This window comes from Calliphora vicina, chromosome 1 (genome assembly GCF_958450345.1).
Source record: "Calliphora vicina chromosome 1, idCalVici1.1, whole genome shotgun sequence".
Lineage (NCBI taxonomy): Eukaryota > Metazoa > Arthropoda > Insecta > Diptera > Calliphoridae > Calliphora > Calliphora vicina.
Genome location: NC_088780.1, coordinates 34533447 through 34555631, shown reverse-complemented (window position 1 = coordinate 34555631; position 22185 = coordinate 34533447). Strand labels below are relative to the sequence as shown.

Below are 22185 nucleotides of genomic sequence, written 5' to 3'. Positions count from 1 at the left end.
TCAAGTGTTTAAAATAAGCAAAAAAATCAATCATACATATTGACAAATACAATGGATGACCCTTAAAAACAAAAAAGTAAGGCCGCATAACTGCCTAAGATATTATAAAAAAAAGAAATATATTATAATAAAATATTTGTTCTTGATAAAAAAAACCAAAATAAAGAAGCAAAGTTTGTAAACCTGAATAAGAAAATTAACCAAAACTAAACAAGTTATAGCAAACCTTTTTTAACATTTTACTCTTTGTACAACAAAAAGTAATAGATTTTTTAATCTTATCTAGTCCATAAAATCTCGTTGTTGTTACTGGCATCATTTATAAGTTGCCCGTGCAACCCAAAAAAAACAAACAAACAACACATTAAACGTGTCAACCGTGTTTTTGTTTTTTTGGATCGTTGGTTGCCTTTTACGTTGCTTTTGAGGAGTGTGGACGTTTGCTGTTTCACTGCTTCATTTCATTTCCAACCAACAGTTGCCGTAAGTGATTTTGAATGGTTTCTGAGGACACCAACTGGAATAGCAGCGACACAATGTCCGACACGGACATGCACGATTCGAAGAATGACATTTGTGGCGGTGCTTCCAGCTCCAGCGGCAGCTCTGGCACCCCACGAACCAAGCCGAATTGTGCACGTTGCCACAATCATGGCTTCAAAATCAAATTGAAGGGCCACAAACGCTATTGCAAGTTTCGCAATTGTAACTGTGAGAAGTGTCGCCTGACCGCCGATCGTCAGCGTGTCATGGCCCTACAGACGGCACTGAGACGTGCCCAGCAGCAGGATGAACAGCGTATATTGCAGATGAATGAGGTGCCGCCAATTGTACATCCACCCACAGCTTTAATAAAGGCCCACTATCACCATCATCATCACTTGCAGCATCATCTAACAGAGCAATTGCATCACCATCATCAACATCATCCCCATTTGGTGGATGCAACAGCGGCAGCTGCGGTTGTGGGTGTTGTACCGCCTCATCATCACCATCATCATCATGTGGCACATGCCGCTGCGGCGGCGGCTATAACAACAATACGCTCACCACCTCACAGTGATCACAGTGCCAATGGCGGCTCCAGTGCTGGTGGTGGAGGTGGAAATAATAATGGCGGCAGTGGTGGCGGCGGTGTAGTCTGCAGCAGTGTTGGTGGTAATGAACGTAATGCGGCTGCCCTTAATGGTATGGCTAGTAGCAGCAGTGTGGCTTCAAGTTCCACAGCTGGTCCACCTCATCATCCCTCACCGGATCAGCATCAGCATAATAATCAACATAATCAACATCATCACCACCATCACCCCCATCCACATTTGTCGGCTGTGCCCCCCACTGCTCAGTCAGTTGATAGTTCGTGTGATTCATCCTCACCATCGCCTTCGTCGACATCGGGGGCAGCTTCGTTGCCAGTTAATCGTAAGATTATTCCAGAGCATCACCAAAATGGAGCTGATATGTCTATAGGTAAGTGAGAAATATTATATTATTTTTGCCTTTGTAACTTTCAAAAAAACCCAAAATTGGGAATTTTAAAAAGTCCCTGAATTTTAAATGATAGTGTTTATAACGGTTTAAAATCTGTGAAACGTAACTCAAACAATTATTGAGCGTATACAAGGTCTTGTGAGTTTTATAACTGTTGCTCATTGGGACCATATTTGGAACGAGGAGCGTATAATGCTTACAAAGGTATAGAAAACTGTATACCGTTTGGGATTTTAGAATAAATAGGCTAAATCCGAAATTTCAGCATAAAACTGTTGCCCATTTTAAAAAGCCAGCCTTGAGATTTTAGAATGCTAAATTCAAAACTTCGATAAAACAAGTAAGAGGCTATATTCGGTTGTGCCGAATCTTATATATCCTTCACCAATTTAACTTCAAAATTTTAAATATTTTTAGGTAAACAAAATTTATTTTTTTTCCAAAGTAGTTTTTTTCATTTTTGGAAAAAAAATTTTCGATTTCATAATTTTTTTTAATATTTAGCGAAAAAAAACTTTTGGTGAAAAAAAAATTCGGGTTAAAAAATATTTTTTCCGATTTTGACCCATTGAAGGTCCAACTTACTATGGTATGCGTCGTTGCAAAGGTCTTCGAAATATCTATCATTAGGTATCCATATTGTCTATATTAATGAATTAGTAATCCTGATATAGGTCAAAAATAGGTAAAAAATCGAGGTTGTCCTGGTTTTTTCAGACAGACATGTACGTCTGTCGGAAAATTATATTGTGGAAATTACAAACGGAATGAACAACTTATATAAACCCTTATCACGAAGGTGAAGGTTATAAAAAATTGGTTCAATTGGGAAGGGCCTTGGGAAACCCCTGTTAATATATTTTAGACGTTTGCTATTTATCAGATATACTTCATGAAACCTTTAAAAAAATATAAAAGCAAATTATTTTGTCATTAACTTCTTCGTTAATTCTTAGAGCACAGTATACAAGTCTAGTATATTCAGTAGCGTTACAAACTATTTCATCTTTCTACCCAACACCAACTCCTAGCAGTACACAGTGAGGCAGAATCGAAATTTTTTGGAAATAAATCTGGCATTTCTAAACGGCTGGTCCGATAGGAATAAAATTTGAATTGGGGCCCAAAGTTGAAATTTTGATAAAGAATAGGTCAATTTCCAAAATGTGTAGGGCCGACATGTTCGAAAAATAGGACATGTTTTTATACCAAAATGTTCTCCGTAAAAAAACTTTATAGAAAAACATAAAATTGTTATATTTTCTTAAAGAAAGTTGTCTTTTAATAAAAAAAGAGTTAAGTCACCTTTTTGTCCAAAAAACAGCAAAAATATAGTATTTTTTGAATTTTTAAATTGAAAATCGGTTATTTTTGGATTCGTAATCGATATTGCTCTGAAGTCTTTTGTATGTTGTTGGTAATTTAGTTGTCTAACTAACAAAAAAATTCGACTCCATTCGGTCTAAAAGTGCGCCCTATATTTTTAAAAAAGCGGACCAAGGTATGGCAAAATTTTAAAATTTCAATTTTGAAATGTCTATAACTAGGAAATTATAAGAGATAAATAGCACACGTAAGCATAGTTTTTTAAGATCCGAGCGCTTTCCAAAAATATAAAATTCTTTGAAATCGGATGGGAAACAAAAAAATTGCACGTGTTTAAAAATTTTACATGTCGAATGTACCCTACTTTGAGCCCATATAGCGCCGACCCTGGAGCATTTTAATAACTTAAACTCGAATACTCCTTGGCTACGCCCAGTTCAAATTTTATCCCGATCGGACTAGCCGTTAAGAAATGCCAGATTTATTTCCAAAAAATTTCGATTCTGCCCCACTGTGCAGCAATAAACGTCAAACAACTGATGTGTAAAATATCTAACAAAATCTTGATTAAAACTGCCAAAGTAAACTTCAAAACGTACTTTATTAAATAAACTTGTACATAAATATTATTATTACGAATAAATGTACAACAAATACACTTTCAATTGCAGCTACATCCAACTAAAATAAATCCCTGGTTGGTGTTGACTTGATTTTTAAAATTGTATTCTTATCAAAATCATCTCTTATGTCAATTATTCATTGCAATTGATGAACAACATGACAACATGGTTGCATCTAAACGTTCCTATATACTGGATACGATTTCAATCTCACATATGAAGAAATGCATATAAATTTAATGTACCCTATAGTAGTCAATTCAACTGAATCACATTTCTTAATTTTGACATGCTTTGAAATATGTTTTCAGTCGACTGTTTCAAGTTCATATGCCTAGATCTATGATTTGTAGTTGTCTGTTGCGATCTGAAAGACGTCTTTTGAATAGCAGAAGCAGATGAAATCAATAATAAATGTATGTGGAAGAAACTAATGCCCAAGTATTTTCCAATTTTTTGCAATATCAAAAGCAGTGACAATGTTTTCTGGCAAGATGTATGCTCCAATCCTAAAATCACGCCAATTGTTTTGCGTCAAATCCCAATTTGGATGACAAATAAAGCTTCTTGGTTAGAATATGCTTCATCGTTGATGATGATTTTGATCGAAGCATTCACTCATTGAAGGATTGACTAAGGACATGCTGTACATGGTCCTTAGTCTTCACTACTGTGTCAAGTAATCTTTGATAGCTTGAAATTTACAATTCATGACTTCTCGAAATTATTATACTGACATTTCCAAATCTAAAAACTCCCTACATTTTTCAATTTAGTTCTACGAAGTTTTTGGACTGTGTCCGTCAAACTTTCATTATTTTTGAAATTTTGTTTAACAATTAAACATGTAATACTACAAATTTCACAGTTTGACAGCTGAGAGTTTTACCTTATACGGAAAGTTTGCTTTACTTCTTTAATTTGGAAAAAGTGCCGCTGATTCACGACGATCGTTTTCAACGTTGGAGAGATTGTTTGTTCGCTTCAGAAGTAGTGATTTTGGTACGGAAGACAAAGATCGCCCATGCCAGCCAATAATGTTTGAAGACGAAGAATTGGAAGCATTATTCCATGAAGATTGTTGTCAAACTCAACAAGATCATGAAAAATCATTGGGAGGTACTGCAGCAGTAATTTCAAAACGTTTGCGAGCAGCAGCGTTTATCCAAAAGCAGGGAAATGGGTACCATACGAATTGAAGACGAGAGACCTTGAAATACGATTTTGCATGTCTGAACTGTTGCTTGCTTGAACGCTATAAAATAAAATCATTTTTGCACCGTATCATTACTTGCGATGAAAAACAGATACATTACGATCTATTTGTATTTGGTGGGAGCAAAAGGGTTCAATCTATTATAAGTTGCTTAAATCTGGCCAGGCCATCTGATTGGTTTGAAGCGAGCATTTGCAGAAACCTTAATATTCCATCGCGACAACGCAATATATTCCAATACATGTAGCAATACCTGTTAAAACTATTTATAATGAAGTGGTTGGGAAGTTTTGCCTCACCCGCCTTATATGTTCCTCTCATTCCTCGAGGGAGTATGGTTCCAATGATCTCGATCGTCCGCTCGATGCTTAATATCGTTCCACTTCACCCGCAATCTCGAAAGCTATAATATTAGTTGTCGCTTATAGGTATTAGCTGGTCTCTCAACTCGTATGCTTCCAGTCTGGGTTCCAGTCTAAGCATTTCCTGGCAATGTCATCGTTGGTTGTCGGATGATGTGACCTATCCAACTCCATTTCCGGTTTCTTATTTCCGTTTTAATAGGCTACTGGTTTGCCTCCACTCAAAGTTGGATATTGTTACAGGCCAAGAAATTTGTAAGATCTTGCGGAGGCACTTGAAGACATTGTATATCACGTGATGCCATGTTCCAGGTCTCAGTTTCCAGAAAAGATGATCTTACGAAACTGTTCCTCAAATTGTAATTTTTGAGTCGAATTTGCTGTCGTAAGTATTGGGGTTGTACCGCCAATTTTCTTTGTTCCTTTTTCTCTTGCAAATTTGAATTGAAACTGTCCAGGAAATTTCCAATAAAAAAAAACGACAAATCAACGAAGAAAGCCTAGGATGATGACCAATAAAAAATGAGAAGTTATAAAGACAAGAATGAGGAGAAGAGTGTGGTGAATTTATTGCAGGGACAATCCCGAAGATAGATTTAGAACCTAAGATAATTTCGGTATCTTAATTATTCGAAATTTTTGAATGTCTTAAGAAATCTGTACTAGAAAGTCTATGCATGAGTAGTAGATAATGTAGAATACTAAATTCCTAATAGTCATTGAATCCTAATAAAACCTAAGACCGACTACATAATGGCCCTGTCTTGAGAGTTAAAAGGTTTTAGAAGATTACAAGTATTCTCAGTGGCGACTTGTTTTGGAAACTGGATATGACTGCTGTCAATGTAACCATTCATTTATAGCGACTGTAGGGTATCTGTGCCTATGCAAAGTCTATAATTTATATTCCTCATTTAATTGATGGGTTCTGTCATGTTCTCTACAATTCACTTTTATTTTCTTTACTTGCTGCATTTTTCCCTCTCATGACAGTATCATCAACACAACTCAACTCAATGCAATGCAACGCAATATTATTTTATGTTTTATTTTATTGTGGCAACTTATAATTACATTTTATTTATTTTTTTTCATAAACTACTGAGTTTTTCATATTTTTTAACCTACCACTGATTGTTGCACGTCTGTGTATATGTGCGAAATCTCATTAGTTTATGATGTATGTTATCTACACACCAGAGAAGTCAAATGGAATTTAAAAATTGTACAAATTAGCATTACAAATTGAACTTTTTCGACGGTAATTGTACCATAACTAGGGGTTCGTGGCTGGGATTGTTTTTAAACAAATTCACTAGATATTTCAGGAATTTATTTATATTTTCTCTTCTTAAAATTGCAAAATTCAAATTCAGTTGTAATGCCCAAATTTGTTGCTGATCGAATGATTTCGTTATATTCATTCGGTTCTAGCAACAGATAGTAAGTTGATATTGTTGAAATTACCGAATTTTTGTTACTCATCTAACATTTTTCATCAACATCTGAAATGAGTACTATTTACTTTTCAAGATCGAATTGTACCACAAAAAAGTACAAATGTACCAACTTTGCCATCCCTGCTAACTACACACTCTTTTTCTGTCTCTCTTTTTTTTCTGATTATTTGTAACTCACTCTCTTTTTTATGATTTTCAATTAAATTTAATGGAGTTTTGTCTACCTGTATTACGTTTAATTGTGGTTTACATATTAAATGAAGCATTACAAGTGCGTAAAGTCAGTAATTTTATGCTAGCAGCAAACAGAGAAAAATATGTATATTTAAATTCATACGCAATTAAAACTCCGCCCCTTTTAATGCCACAAGGGCGTGTAACTTTTATAATCACAGTTATTGTGATTTCAAATGAAATCCATGTTAAACATTAGAACTGAGGGGAGAATGTAATTGGTTATTTACACATTATAATACATACTTAGTTTGCGGAAGTTCTAGGGGATCTTCTTGGAAAATATTTCAAGTAGATTTGGCTATTTCAAGACGTATTCTTTTGAAAATCCTACGTGAACTTGTTATTTCTAATTCTTATTTTTCTCGACTCTTAAGCTGAATTCACCCATGAGTTTCTGAAACATTTTTTGTTCGGAACAATTTTTTTTTATATGTAGTTTGAAGTCTCTCTCAAAAATAGAAAGTCAAACTACATATAAAAAAAAATTGTTCCGAACAAAAAATGTTTCAGAAATTCATGGGTGAATTCAGATTTATTTTTTTCTTCTATTGTCAAATTGTTTATTGAAACGGAATGTACATATATTTTCTATTAATTTTTTTAGTTTTTGTATACAGAATATACTATGTATGTATATTGTTTTATTATACGAGAAAAATCTGTCGGTACGGTATGTCACGTACGATATTAAATTTTATTTATTATAAAATCATCCAAAGATTGTTTTTATTTAAATATGACGGATTATAAAGAAAAACTATTTCGGTTAGTGTAAGAAAATATAAAGAAATCATAACGCCTCTCACGATTCGAAAATTTTCACATATTTCTACATGACTTCCGTCATGACTTCCGTTTTATGTCACGTACGATATACCTTTATTTCGCTCAATATTTTGGACAATAATATTTCGAAAGAACTTTTTATTATTTTAAAATATAGTACCCTCTGAATGGAACATAAAGACCAAATTAGTATTCAGATACTCTTATTTTTGCAAAATCTATTCCACTCTACAGGCGTACAAATGTCACGTACGATGATAAGGAATTACCCATATGCTATACACAACCAATAATCTGAAGTAAATTTGAATTGAATTGCAGTAAATAAATTCCTAGTAATTGCTTCGTTTAATTAAATTTGCCTTCCAAATCAGTGGTCGGGTATAGAAAGAACATGGAACTTGGAACATGGATTATAATAACATGTAACAGTTATGAACTTCATTGACATTCGTATTGTTTTCAGATAAATAACCGATTAACTTCGGCTTCTGGGAGCTATGAGTGCCAACTACTGCTCTAAATCATCAAAATCATTGTAGGGTAAAGCATTTAAGATTTTTTAATTTGAATCGGCTATAAAAAATGTATTAATTATTTTTTCAAATTTCTGGTTTTATTGGATAGGTTGAACTTTGTCATTTAAGATCATAACACAATATAATTCATATGACTACCACGACTGGCTCAACAATACCTCATCCGATCAACCCAATTTTTCAATACATTTTCGACTGTTTCGGCTCTAATCTCTTTAATGGCTACTTCGATTCCATATATCAACGCTTCAATTTTCTCTGGGTGGTTTTAAAAAAATTTACAAAAAAAATTTTATTGAGTTTTTGCAAAGATACATATTTTTCAACTTGAAATTTAATTTTTATTTATGAATATTTTTTAATGAAATTATAAAGTAATATACATAGATTTTTCTACTAGAAATGGAAAAATGAAAACAAATTTTTTAAATTTCTAATCAGGAATCCCGCATTTCCCTAAAATATGTTGAAAAATCCCAAAAATGGGATTTTTTAGTTTTTTTGGATATAATCTCCATACCAGGGTCGGGGTTATCGGAACCCTTTACTAAATAATTATGAAAATATTTGGCCATCTGAAATGGGTTACTATATTTAGATAGCGACTATGCGATTTGAGAATTTTTGCCCTAAAGTTGAATTTTACAAAATAGGCGTCTTTTGAATGGATCTGGTCCCGTCAGTATCAACAATTTTCAAATTTGCTTTCATTTAAAATATCTAATGTAAAGTCAGCTTTTCAAATAGTATAAATTCCTAATACATCTTCTTAGAATTTTTTTTAGATAATTTAAAAAGAAAAAAATTACTTTTTTCCCCAAAAAGTTGAAAAAAATCGCATTTTTTTAATTCCAATGTATATAACTTTGGACTCAGTCACGTTTTTTAAACAATTCTTTTTTGGTTTGACATATACGTTTTTTTTAGTCGGAGAAAACCGGGAAATGTATGGACTCGCTGTTATCAAAAAACTGGAGTAGGGTGGGTAAAAATGTTGAAAATTTAATTTTGAAATGAGAATATCTCCTAAGTTATAAGGGATAATTGATAGCTACGACGAGAAGATTCTATGACTAAGGATTTAAAAGTTACAGATTTATGTCCCTCCTATTCAAATTTAAATGGCCCACCCTTGAGCAAAATCTGAAGTAAGTTTGAAAATTTATAGTGGTTTATAAAGATAAATTTTGTTAGCCATTCGGAAAAAGTTTTTTTAAACTTGAAGAAATTTATTCAATTTTAATAAAATAAATCATTTATTTCCTCAGATTTACATGTCATTCGTTAAATTGAAGATTTTTTTTTTTAAATGTTACGGAGATATTTTTTGTAGAATATGTTAACTCCCTAAATCCTCAAGGCATGGGTCTTTTTTGTCCTTCTTTTAAAAAAGTGCAAAAACCACCATTAAAACATGGATTTAAGGGGTTAAACTGTTCTGCAAGAAAATTATACGTGAAATTTTACTATAAGTCCCTGAATACATCAAAACGGAAAATTTAACCAGAAAGTCAGAAAAAGACATAACAAAAGAGAGCATAGGGTTAATTTCGCATTTATTAAGAATTTTATTTTAAAGAACATTTTAGGTATAAAATGTATTCAGCAAATTTATATAAAATGTTACGAAGAATATTTTTGTATAATATGTTAACCCTCTAAATCCCCAAGACATGGGTCTTTTTTGTCCCTCTTTTAAAAAAGAGCGACAAACACCATTAAAACGGGGATTTAAGGGGTTAAAATGTTCCGCAAAAATATTATCCGTGAAATTTTACTATAAGTCATTTAATACAACAAAACGGAAAATTCAACCAGAAAGTCTGAAATAAGACACAACAAATGAGAGCTTACGGTTAATTTCGTATTTATTAAGAGTTTGGATATTTATTAATTACATTATATTAGCTCTAGGCAATTCCGCTTTATTACGCATATTTCAGCTATAAGCGTTCTTCAATGGGTGGGCATGTTAAATTTTTGAGGTACCTTAAAATAAAATTCTTAATAAATGCGAAATTAACCCTAAGCTCTCTTTTGGTGTGTCTTATTTCTGACTTTCTGGTTGAATTTTCCGTTTTGGTGTATTCCGGGACTTATAGTAAAATTTCACGGACAATATTTTTGCGGAACATTTTAACCCTTAAATCCCTGTTTTAATGGTGTTTTTTGCTTATTTTTAAAAGAAGGACAAAAAAACCAATGCCTTAAGGATTTAGAGGGTTAACATATTCTACAAAAATATACTCCGTAACATTCTACATAACTTTGCTGAACACATTTTATACCTATAATGTAAGGATCACATGGTTTCTTATGACGATTAACAATAAGAATGTGCCAGAGTTGGGATAATTCAACCCCCCCTCAAATGAAATTCATATATAAACTTTCAAAACGCCGATACACGTGTTTTTTTTTTGTCTCCTCTATCAAAATTTATTTGTCGGACCTCGTAATTTTTTTTGGTGTTGTATATTGTCATTAGGCCCACCCTTTATTTGTTTTTGATTGAAACAACTTTATTAAACAAATTCAAATACACTGTATAAATTTATCTTGATTTAAAATCTTATTAAAAATAAAACAAATAATTAATTTCCAATTAATACCTACAAGTGCCATCAGAAATTCATCATTGCATATGATCCACGATGACATGCAGGTGTAACGATGTTCTGTGTAGATATTTAACCCATTAAGCAGCAATTTAATTTATTAATTTCAATAATAAAGTTATAATAAATACTCTTTAAATAAGTATGATTGATAATTATTGCAAATGTTAAAAATCATCATAAAATATTTTAAAAATCAAAACCAAACTGTAAGATCGGTCTGGTTCTAGGGCAAAAACTAAGTTCAAATATATACATATATGTAAGATCGTGTTAAAGTTTGTAATTTGAGTAACTTTACTAATATTTTTTGTAAAGTTTAAACCCCAAATGCATAAACAGTTTATAAATTTATCAATGGTTTATCAAACAAAATTTCCATAAAAAATTTGTTTTATAAACCTTTGATAAATTTATAAACTGTTTATGCATATGGGGATAAATCTATTACAGTTTCATTCGCAGTCACCAATGGGCTAACTCGTATTTCTGTTGTTCATTTATCGTTGTTGGCGCACAAACTTAATCATGCATAAATAATTGTGTTGCATATACATTCAATACTTCATATCTGATGAACATGCCATCAGATTATGACACACGATAGTTTTATGCAGTTTTATGTTTAATTTCTGACAGCTACAAAAAATTCCATTCTTCACTTGCTTGGTGGTGTAATTAAATTTACAAAAAAAACTTTATTTTTTTTGTTAAAAAAATAGTTTATTTTCAATTAAAATTTTTAAAATAATATGATTTTAATTTGTGTTAAGCTGTAGGGGAGCTTGTTGGATATTGAATGGAAGTGAATGATTAAATGCAGTTAGAATTATAATACTGATACAAATCTCTTAGTTTCTGATAAGATATGGATGTTAAGGAGTTCGTGTGACAAGGTAATTTCCAGGTATAGCTATAAGACTGCCAAACATTTGTATTCAAGCGATGGTTTTTTTCTGAAAAGAAAACTTTCAAAATATTTTGAAAATATTTTCGTAAGGTTTGGTCTTATTTATTGGGTGTTGAACTATTTGTATATTATAAATTTATTCAAAGTATTAGCCATCGTTCTGGCAACATATGGATTCCGAGCCAAAAGAACTGCTCTTCTTTTGAGGCCAAGAACGAATCCAGCCAATTGGGATACTCTAATCCTAAGCGAAGCTTTTCCCAAAGAGAGCTTTCTCGATCGAAACAAATAATAGTCGGACGGGACAAGGACTGCCTTATAATGCAGGTAAGGTACAGCATTCGGTACAGATTACCTATGATGGTCTGGCCAGATTTCAGCAGCTCATGGGACCATTTTGGCCCCACCAAATACAGAGCATTGCCTTTGCGCCATGGATATTTGGCTTTGGTGTTGATTCGGCTGGTTGCGCGTGCTTCACAAACGATCTCTTACGCTTCAGGTTAATTTTTCATCGCAAGTACTGATTCGGCGCAAAAATGATAAAAACAAAAACCGCATTCCAAAGATACGCCATCTACTGTAAATAAAGCCACTTAGTGCAGAATTCTAAGATCATTCATTGAAATATCGAAGATATTTATAGAGAACTATGAATGTATTTTGTGTTTCTTGGTAGAGATTTAGTTCTCAATAAAGATACAAAACGATTTTGTCTCAGAGCGTCAAAAAAGGTGTTTACCCTCTTCGAGAACATGTGCCCCTTTAGATCCCTTTCATAAAAAGTGTTAGAACTTGGAACCTCACCATGTATGACTCATGGGAGTAACCTTGCGTTGGTTGCCTTCTATCTAAGATAGGAATGCATTAAATATTTTTCAAATATACAATCGTTTCTCTTAAAATTATTTAGCCATTCATTTCGAATTTATAATCAATTATAAAAAGATATCAGACATATTTCAATCCACACGCACTAAAGTACAAAACTTCATCGCACCTTTACGCAATATTATTTATGCTTGGCATATGTTAAGAATAAAAATTTAACATGTTTGATCTAACGAGCGAAAACAAAAAAAGGCTCAAATCAGCAGACACCCTACGCTTAATATATTATAGGCCATCAGTTTAATTACCAAACCTCTACAACTATACATAATTTATTGACTTCAGTTCAGATCTTTATTTTGACGTTGCACTTGCTTATTCTTGCTTTGTTTTCCTTTTGAAGGCTCTAGAAGTCAGTCATCACAAATGTTGGTCATATCATTTTCAAACATTGCATCTATGTTTGTTTGTACGTCTGTCTGTATCTACCATAAAATAAATATACAGTCTAACTTAACATTTCTATCTAAACTAAATTTATTTGATTTAAAACGAACATGTTTTTATCACGCATTTCCACGCATGCGGAACAGAAAGCGAAGTGAAACCATTGGTGCCACAAGCGTAATGGTAGGAAGTATGTATACAAAGATTTATTTTGTTGATGAGTTTGTAACACATTCAAACATATACAAAAGTCGAAGTATAAAATTTATTAATTTTTATAAAGAATATTTAATTTCATATCCATTAATATATATGGGCAATTCCATATCATCGTACGTGACATTTGTACCCTTATAAAGTGGAATAGATCTTGCAAAAATAAGAGTATCTGAAAAATAATTTGGTATTTATGTTCCATTCAGAGGGTACATATTTTAAAATAATAAAAAGTTCTTTCGAAATATAGTTGTCCAAAATATTGAGCGAAATAAAAGTATATCGTACGTGACATAAAACGGAAGTCATTTTGAGGTACGTGTAGATATGTGTGTGAAAATTTTCGAATCGTGAGAGGCGTTATGATTTCTTTTAATTTATTACACTAAACGAAATATTTTTCCTTTATAATCCGTCACATTTAAAAAAAAAACAATCTTTGGATGATTTTATAATAAATAAAATTTAATATCTGACATACCGTACGTGACAGATTTTTCTCTTATAATAAAACAATATATATTCTGTAAATGTACATACATATGTATACAAAAACTAAAAAAATGAGTAGAAAATATACATTCGAATTCAATAAACAATTTGACAATAGCAAAATACAATCAGAGTCAAATTCATTTCATACTACAAGCTAATTGGGAGCCTAGTTTTCGCCTAAAACATACCTAAAACATTAAAAAATCATATATAATCAGTTTAAACTCTTATTTTTGTCTTTCAAATGTAATATGATCTAAATACTTTCACATGGTAACATTTTATTATTTTCTTCTGTTCAAATCATCTTGAAAAAAAGTTTCAAGGGTTTTTGTTTTTTCAGTCGTGGTAGCGATTCTCGTGGAATTGCCCATATGTAATAGCAATCCAATAACTTTTAGGACTTTGCCCAATTTTTGCCTGCCAAATTCCAATTAGCTTAGAGCTTGTCTGTAATTGTTTATGCCTTCTTTAAAATTTATAGTTAACCACTATTCTTTTTGAATTGCCGTCAACAAAATGGTATTGTGAAATAAATCTCAATGAAATAAATCCCAACAAAAATTAACTAATTCTTAAGCTTAAATTTCTACCAATAATTCCCAGTTTTATAATAATAAAATTATTAGTCTCAACAAATGTGAAATAGCTACCAACAAAACTGAACAAATTTTCAATTCGGCAGCAATGTCTTTATTAAAAACGGTAAAGATTTTATGCTCTTGGGTGTATCAAAACCGGCCAATAAAGCTTTCTTTAACTGGAGATATGTTTCGAAATACCCGGCAATTCTATAAATCTTTACTGGGCGAATTCGGTTTTTATACATCCCAGAGGAGAAAATACATTGAGTCAACAAAATTTTTTATTGAGCGAAGCTTTAGATGAAATTACTTCAAAAAAATGATATAACCCCAACATAATTTCAAATCCCATCAAAAGTTTTATTGATCTGTATTGGTAGTTTTTTCATCTAAAGCGTAGCTCTATAAAAATTAGTTTGGATTGCCGGCCATTGGGATGGCTCATGGGTATCTCCTTTCGGACATATCCAAAACCATCTACGCTCCATAAGGATTTCAAGCATTGTTTGGTTGCAAAGGCCAGTTTGCATTGCCGGGCTGAAAATTTTCTGAAGTATTACAAAATATATCTTTACTTTGCGATGCCGGTTTATGATACACCCCAGAGGAGAAAACCTTTGCGACCGGCCGTAGACCGGCAATGCAAGAACTCTGTGGATTTGCCATCCGTGGTACAAAAGAGCACTTTTGTAGACATTCCGTTATATATATTTCTGTATTAATCGTGCCTGATGTCACAAATGATTGGCATCTTTTGCCACAACTCCAAATGACTTGCCACACAAGAAACATCTTGGAGATTTTATTTGTTTCATCAGCCACATTAAAAGTTAAACACGGAAGTTGCGAAAAGTCTGCCAGTACTAGAGTATTCAATTGATTAACCATTAATCGGTTAAACGATTAATTTTGGTCGGTTAACTGCAGGAATAATTTAAAATTGACGATTTTCAAATAACAAATAAACCGATTAATTTGTGTCGATTAACCGATTAACCGAAATTTCATTTTTTTCTCTTTATATAGAAATATAGTTTTAAACACACAAATTTTATTTCTTAACTCATGTACGTTCCCTTCTAGCAATAGCTTTTAGAATGATAGTACGAAAACTGAAACTAAGGAATTTGGAAATGAATGTTTCTATGATGAAGTTTGTCCCAATGAGTCGGTAATAGATGAAACTGAAGACATTACTGAAACGAGTCTTTTATCAGAACTTGACGAAAAAATCTTAAAAATCTAATGGTATGATGAAGATTTTATATGCTAATTTAACATTCAACACTGTTTTTGTCGATCTAAAGATGGACAGAGAAATTGGTTATTCTTTATCATGCCTTACTCTCGATTTCTCCAAATTAAAACGAAAACAAATTCTTTAAAATTAAAGCATTTAGATTATATTCGTTTTTAAAAGATTATATCAGAAGATTCCCAATTTATACTCTACACAACCATAATGGGGAGGGTATAATGCGTTTGTGCAGATGTTTGTAACGCCCAAAAATATTAGTCTAACACCCACCTTAAAGTATACCGATCGACTTAGAATCACTTTCTGAGTCGATTAAACGATGTCCGTCCGTCTGGTTGGCTGGCTGGCTGGCTGTCCATGCAAACGTTGTGCGCAGAGTACGGCTGACTTCCAAAATGTATCAATGCAAAGTTTGTATGCAGTTCTCCTACGGTATTTTAATTATGTACATTAGGGTGGCCCCGTTTGTATGGAGAAAAAATAAGGTATCGATGTTCCCGCCTAAAATGAAAATTTGATTCATTCTAAGACTACGATTTGAAATTTTTTCGTCCTGGGGTCAATATTTGGCGAGCTGGATCAAAGGATAAAAAGGTCCTTTTTTGAGGTTTTTAACATTTTTTCCATATTTCTTCCAAAGGAAGTATATGTAAATTTGGTATCATATGAAAGGTCTTTGAGAGACGCATTGAATTAGTTAAAAGAAATTTAAAAAAAAAAAATTTTAATTAAAAAATTTTAAAAATTTTCGACAAAATTTTATTTTTTTTTAATTTTTTCATAGAATTTATTCAAATACATAGATGAAATTTCTTGATCATAAACATCATGTAATTTCACCGAAATGGTTTTTCTCGTTTTTTTAAATTCAATCCAGTTCAATGTTTATTCAAATTTGTTTAAACCTAATTTCATCCCTATCTGACAATCTCTGTACTCAATTCATAGTATATGTATGGGCATCAAAATAACTCAAATTTTATAAGCTTTCCATCGATGTATAAATTCTTATACTTTTCTTTTGTTACACTACGAATATTTAAATTTAAGCTAAAACATTTACTATACATCGCGCTATAATGATTATTTTAATGTTATTCCTTTGGAATGTTGTTGTTAATTTTAAGTAACATGTGAAAAACTGCTTAACAGGGAAAATACTTTGGCGATGAATAGGGAACACATCAAGGTTTCCAAAGCTACTTTTTGTTTTCTGATCCCAGCTTTAGGATTTTAGAACATGTGGCCCAAATTTGAATTTTTGATAAAAAATATGTCAAATTCCGAAGGGCGTAAGGGCCACATATTCGAAGAATAGGGCATGTTTTTTATATCGAAATGTTTTACATAGAGATATCTTTCAGATAAACATAAAATTGTTATATGTTCTTAAAGAAAGTTTTTTTTTTAATAAAAAAAAATGGTTAAATCTCATTATCGCCCAAAAAAAAGCAAAAATCAACTATTTTTTGAATATTTAAATTGAAAATCGTTTATTTTTGGATCCATAATTGATATTGCTCTGAAATCATTTGTATGTTATTCGTAATTTAGTTGTCTAACTAACAAAAAAATTTGAGTCCATTCGGTCCAAAAGTAATACCCATATTTTTAAAAAAGCGGACCAAGTTATGGCAAAATTTTGAAATGCCTATAACTCGGAAATTATATGAGATAAATAGCAAACGACCTAGCCGAGTGCTTTCCAAAAATATAAAAATCTTTGAAATCGGATAGGAAAAAAAATTACACGTGTTTAAAAAATTTACATGTCGAAGGTACCCTACTTTGAGCTTCCATAGCGCCGCCCCTGGATCATTTGTATTGCCCATTTTAATATCTTAAATTCGAATGCTCCTTGGCTACGCCTACGTCAAATTTTATCGCGTTCGGACTAGCCGTTTAGAAATGCCAGATTTAATTCCAAAAAAATTTGATTATGCCCCACTGTGCATAGTAATAGGATGTCAAATCAGTCCAAAGAGGTCACACTAAGAGGTCTTATGAATAGAAGCATCTTCTTTTGTAAATATTCCTTGATATAAATTTCGGTATTTATGTTTGGCTTCTTTTGCCTTAACTGCATATTGCTTGTCATACCAAGAACTTTTTGGGAAACATTCCCTCGAGCATCAGCAACATAAAAATATTGACCCGGAACCTGCGAAAAATTTTCCGGAACATACGTTTCGTCATCCATTATGCATCAGGTATATTTTTTGTATAAAATTTCATTTAAATTTCTGTGCTCTGTCTTTGGCCTCTAAATTTTTATCAGAGAACTTTTTGAGCCTTGTATGTTTTTAAACCTGTATTGGCTTTACTTTTTCGTACCAAATTATCCGACTACTGTTCTGACCGGACTGCTTTCCTACCGGATGTGTTGGGAGCTCTTTTGAAAATGATTTCTAATTATTGGCTTTAGAAACATCATGTGGACCATTCCTTCTACCTGAACTAGGTTTTATATCAACTGACAAGTTCTCCCGATACTGTTTAATAACATTGGAATCAGTTTGACGGCAGACCTTTGATTGTTTGGTCAACTTTTTGTAGGACCAAGATGGGATTTGTTCAAAATTTTTAAAATTCCAGTAGGCACTTTCTTCTCGTCAGTCATTTTAATCAGATTAACAACATAATTGACATTAAATATAATAACTGACATAAAAAAACTTGATAAAAAAATCAAATAATACTTGGGTGAAAAGTTTTAAGGAGAAATGTGTTTTAAGACTTTTTCGATCTCAGTCCTTATTTAAGGCGTTTTCTATTTTAAAGCTATCCCTTTGGAGATATATTTCAAAGACATATGAGAACATTATAAGTAAGTCCAATAAGAATCTTTTTTTTATCGGAATTAAAGACCACTTATCCATTCTACTTCATGTCAATCGGATTTGCCAGTTAGAAATAGCAGATTTATTTCCAAAATATTTTGACCTCCAATATTAATTACATACATGTTTGCAAAGACGTCATCGTAAGTATTGATTCATATTTTTCAATCGAATAATTCTCTTAGAAAATAAACAAACAAACAGAAAGCAACATTGTATTTTTTGTTGGTGAGACTACTAACTAATCGCTTTTGGTTTCAAATCCCCAGTTTGCTGCCTCCTAAGTAAAATCGTATGTAGCACACGAGTGAGTTTGTATGTATCGCTGGTGTTGTTTCAATGTTGCACCCAGGCTTGTCAGTATTGGGGATGTGTCCCCAAATATGGGGATTTTGTAATGATTTTGGGGACTGGGGATTTTATTAGGGATTATATTAAAATATTTCGGGGATTTTATGGGGATAAATTATTTAGGATAGGTTTGTTTTTATTACCGATAATAGCAATAAGTAACCAATAATTGAACTTTAATTTCATGATCTTTTTCTACAATCGTCGTATTTTATGTGCAGATCACAACAAATTTAGATGGTAAAGTTAAATTGAATTTAGAATCGGCTCAACTCGGTTTATGCAAAATCTATGTTTAAAAAATATACAACTACTAATTTTCTACAAGATTTGAAACTATGCGTTACGAAATACAGAGGAAAAAAATGTTTTGTTTTTGTGAAAATTTCAAGAAAAACAATATTTGGGAATTTTTGGGGATCTGGCATCCCTTGTTGCACCAGCAAATACAAAACATTCCTCCGCTAGTTCATTCATTGTTTGGGTGTTTATAATGTGTCCGTTAATAAGTAGGTATATGGCTAATATTTTGTGCTGTACATCAAATAAAAACAATAGAGTATATCGTTGTCTTGCCAGCAAAAAGGTCTAAGTTTTGTTTAACAATATTTCAGAAGAGCCAAAAATGTTTTTATTTTTCATAGGAAAACCATAGAAATTGGAACACTTGGGAAAGACTGAGCTAAAACAAGAAACATATACCTTTTTGCAATTAAGACAACGATATGCTCAGACAATATATTCACAGACAGTTTTAACGCATGGCCAAAGTGTGTGACCAAGTCTAAACAGCAAAAAAGGTATAAGTTAAAATAAAACAAACATCCGTTACAGTAAGTGGCAAAAGTATAAAATGTATCTTTACTATAAGTCAAGACTTTACTTTCATTGATAAAAAATAAATATAAATAAAAATGTAGTTAAAAATTCATTCATTCACTTTTACTTTCATTCGTCTACATACCTTCATTATCCACTGTAAGGTAGTTTTAGATTCTTTGTGTCACAATTTAAGTTGCTGTTGTTGTTGCCACTTTTAATATGCAAAATATGTAGCAATGTGCTTTAAAAATCAACGCACCATAGAAGGTGTGAAAATTGGTTTGTGCGGCTTTAGGTTTCATAACAATTTGCCACAAAGATATGAGTATTATTATTATTATTTTTATTTTATATTATATATTTTATGAAGAGAAATGTCAACAATCTTTTGATGGCAATGACTTGTTCGTCAGTCTACAATATTTATGTTGAACGTTTTTAGAAAAGAGAATGTACAACCGAAAAAAACTAACCTACGTTAAATAGGAAGACAAAATTTAATTACAGTTCAACAGGTTGTTTAAATTGGAGACAACAAACAAAAAACAAATCAATGAGGCAAAGTACTCAAACATTTTATTGATTAGATAGGCAGAAGAGTCTCAGATACTTAAATTAAACTTAGAATTAAATTATCATATTTTAAATTTTTATTTTTATGCTTCTATTAGTCTATTATCTATGATATTTCCCAACTTTCGCCTATTGAATTCAAGCATTTGTTATTTTGAGATTACTTGGTTTTGTTGTTACACATATTCAGAGAGTGTTATCCCAGCAGGAAAAATATTCAGTAAACATGCCTTAGGTGGAGATGCTTTAACCCCTTGTGCACCAAGGCTTTAAATCGTTGAAAAAGTTTTATTTTTTTATAAAATATTGAAAATAAGGACTTCATGAAGTTATTTACAAAATTTTAACTTTGTGGAGGGCCTGCAAGGAAACGACAGGGAACTGCAAAGGTGTAAATGTAACCTGGTACCGTTGGGTCAGCATCAGCCAAAATATAAAAAAAATCATAAATTTTTGTTTAAATTTTATTAATATATTGATTAGTTTTGTAACTTTTATAACATTTTCTATTACATGTATATTTTATGGTATTTTACGAAACAGTATCTTTATCATTACAACATAAATAAACACCACAATGAGAACATGAAATAATTCACGGTTATTCTGGGTAAGCGAGTTTGTCAATAGGCAAAAAAAAAAGTACTTCAAAGTACTTTTGGAAAAAAAGGATAAAAATATGTTTTGTTTTCATTTTGAAAGCTAATTATAGTAATGGTACTTAAAAGTACCGTCGGTCGACAAAGGGTTAAATATACTAATAACAAGTAAGAGTCTATATTCGGCTATTCCAAATCTTATACATATACCCTTCACCAAAATAAACTCTATGATAAATATTAATTAAAAAATTTATTGAAAAAAACAAGTAATTCGTCTGTGCTGAATCTTATATACCCTTCACCAAATCATACTCAAAATAAAATTATTAAATATTTTTTACGTAAACAAAAATTATTTTTTTTCAGTTGTTTTTTAATTTTTTGGAAAAAAAATTTTCGAATCGTTTTTTTAAATTTTCTTATAATTTTTTTAAATTTAATTTTTTTTTTTTCAATATTAAAAAAAAAACTTTTGGTGAAAAAAAAATTCGGGTTAAAAAATATTTTTTCCGATTCTGACCCAATGTAGGTCCAACTTACTATGGTCTTATATACGTCGTTGCAAAGCTCTTTGTAATATATATCATTAGATATCCATGTCTATATTAATATCTTAGTAATCCAGATATAGGTCAAAAATCGAGGTTGTCCTGGTTTTTTCCTTATATCTCAGCCATTTGTGGACCGATTTTCTCAATTTTAAATAGCAACCGAGCCGGAAGAATTCCGGAGATATTTATGTATCAACTGTGTATGTAAGTTATTTGGGGGCTTCGGAAAGTTGATTTCAACAGACAGACGGACATGGCTTAATCGACTCCGTTATCTATAAGGATCCAGAATATATATACTTTATAGGGTCTGAAAATTATATTGTGGAAATTACAAACGGAGTGACAAACTTCACCTTCCCACGAAGGGTAAACAAATTTGTGTAAAATCGATGTTTTTTGTTTATATCTCAGCCATTTGTGTGCCGATTTTCTCAATATTAAATAATAACCAAAGTTGAACTATAGCGTCTCATATTTGTAAGTTATCTGTGGGCTTAGCTAAGTTAATTTCAATATACAATACGGTCCAGAATATAAATACTTTATGGAGTCGCAAATGAAAAATATGGAAATCACAAACGGAATGACAATCTTATATATACCCTTACTACTCATTATGAAGGGTATACAAATCTTGACCATTATCCTAAGAAATTTGGTATCGGAAATCCGCAGAACCAGTTCAATAGAAACAAGTAATACAGCCGAATACAGCTCGGCTATGCCGAATCTTATATATTCTTCTCCAAATTATACATTAAAATAACAATTTTAAATATTTTTAGGTATAGCTGGCCAAACACGGAATGATTTGTGAATAAAAATTTTCAATTACTTGTAATTTTGAACGCGCACAGCCGCATTAACAAGTCGAACACGAAATTCGAAATTTAAAAAATTATTTTTTTTTTATTTTTTAGTGAAAAAAATTTTATGGGAAAGCAAAATTTTAAAATGTTTTTTTAATTTTTAAAAACTATTTTTTTTAATTTATTAGTGAAAAAAAATTTTTGGGTAAAAAACAAAATTCGGGTTAAAAAATATTTC

General features: G+C 31.7%; 1 protein-coding gene across 1 annotated transcript in view; it reads left to right on the top strand.

The window, feature by feature from the left end:
- Positions 1-217: 217 nt before the first annotated feature.
- Positions 218-22185, top strand: part of dsx (doublesex) — a 399595-nt gene continuing 377627 nt past the window's right edge. Inside the window, exon 1 of the mRNA XM_065508225.1 lies at positions 218-1467. Coding sequence (XP_065364297.1) covers positions 498-1467 — 970 coding nt within the window. The 5' untranslated portion in view covers positions 218-497. The remainder of the gene's footprint in view (positions 1468-22185) is intronic.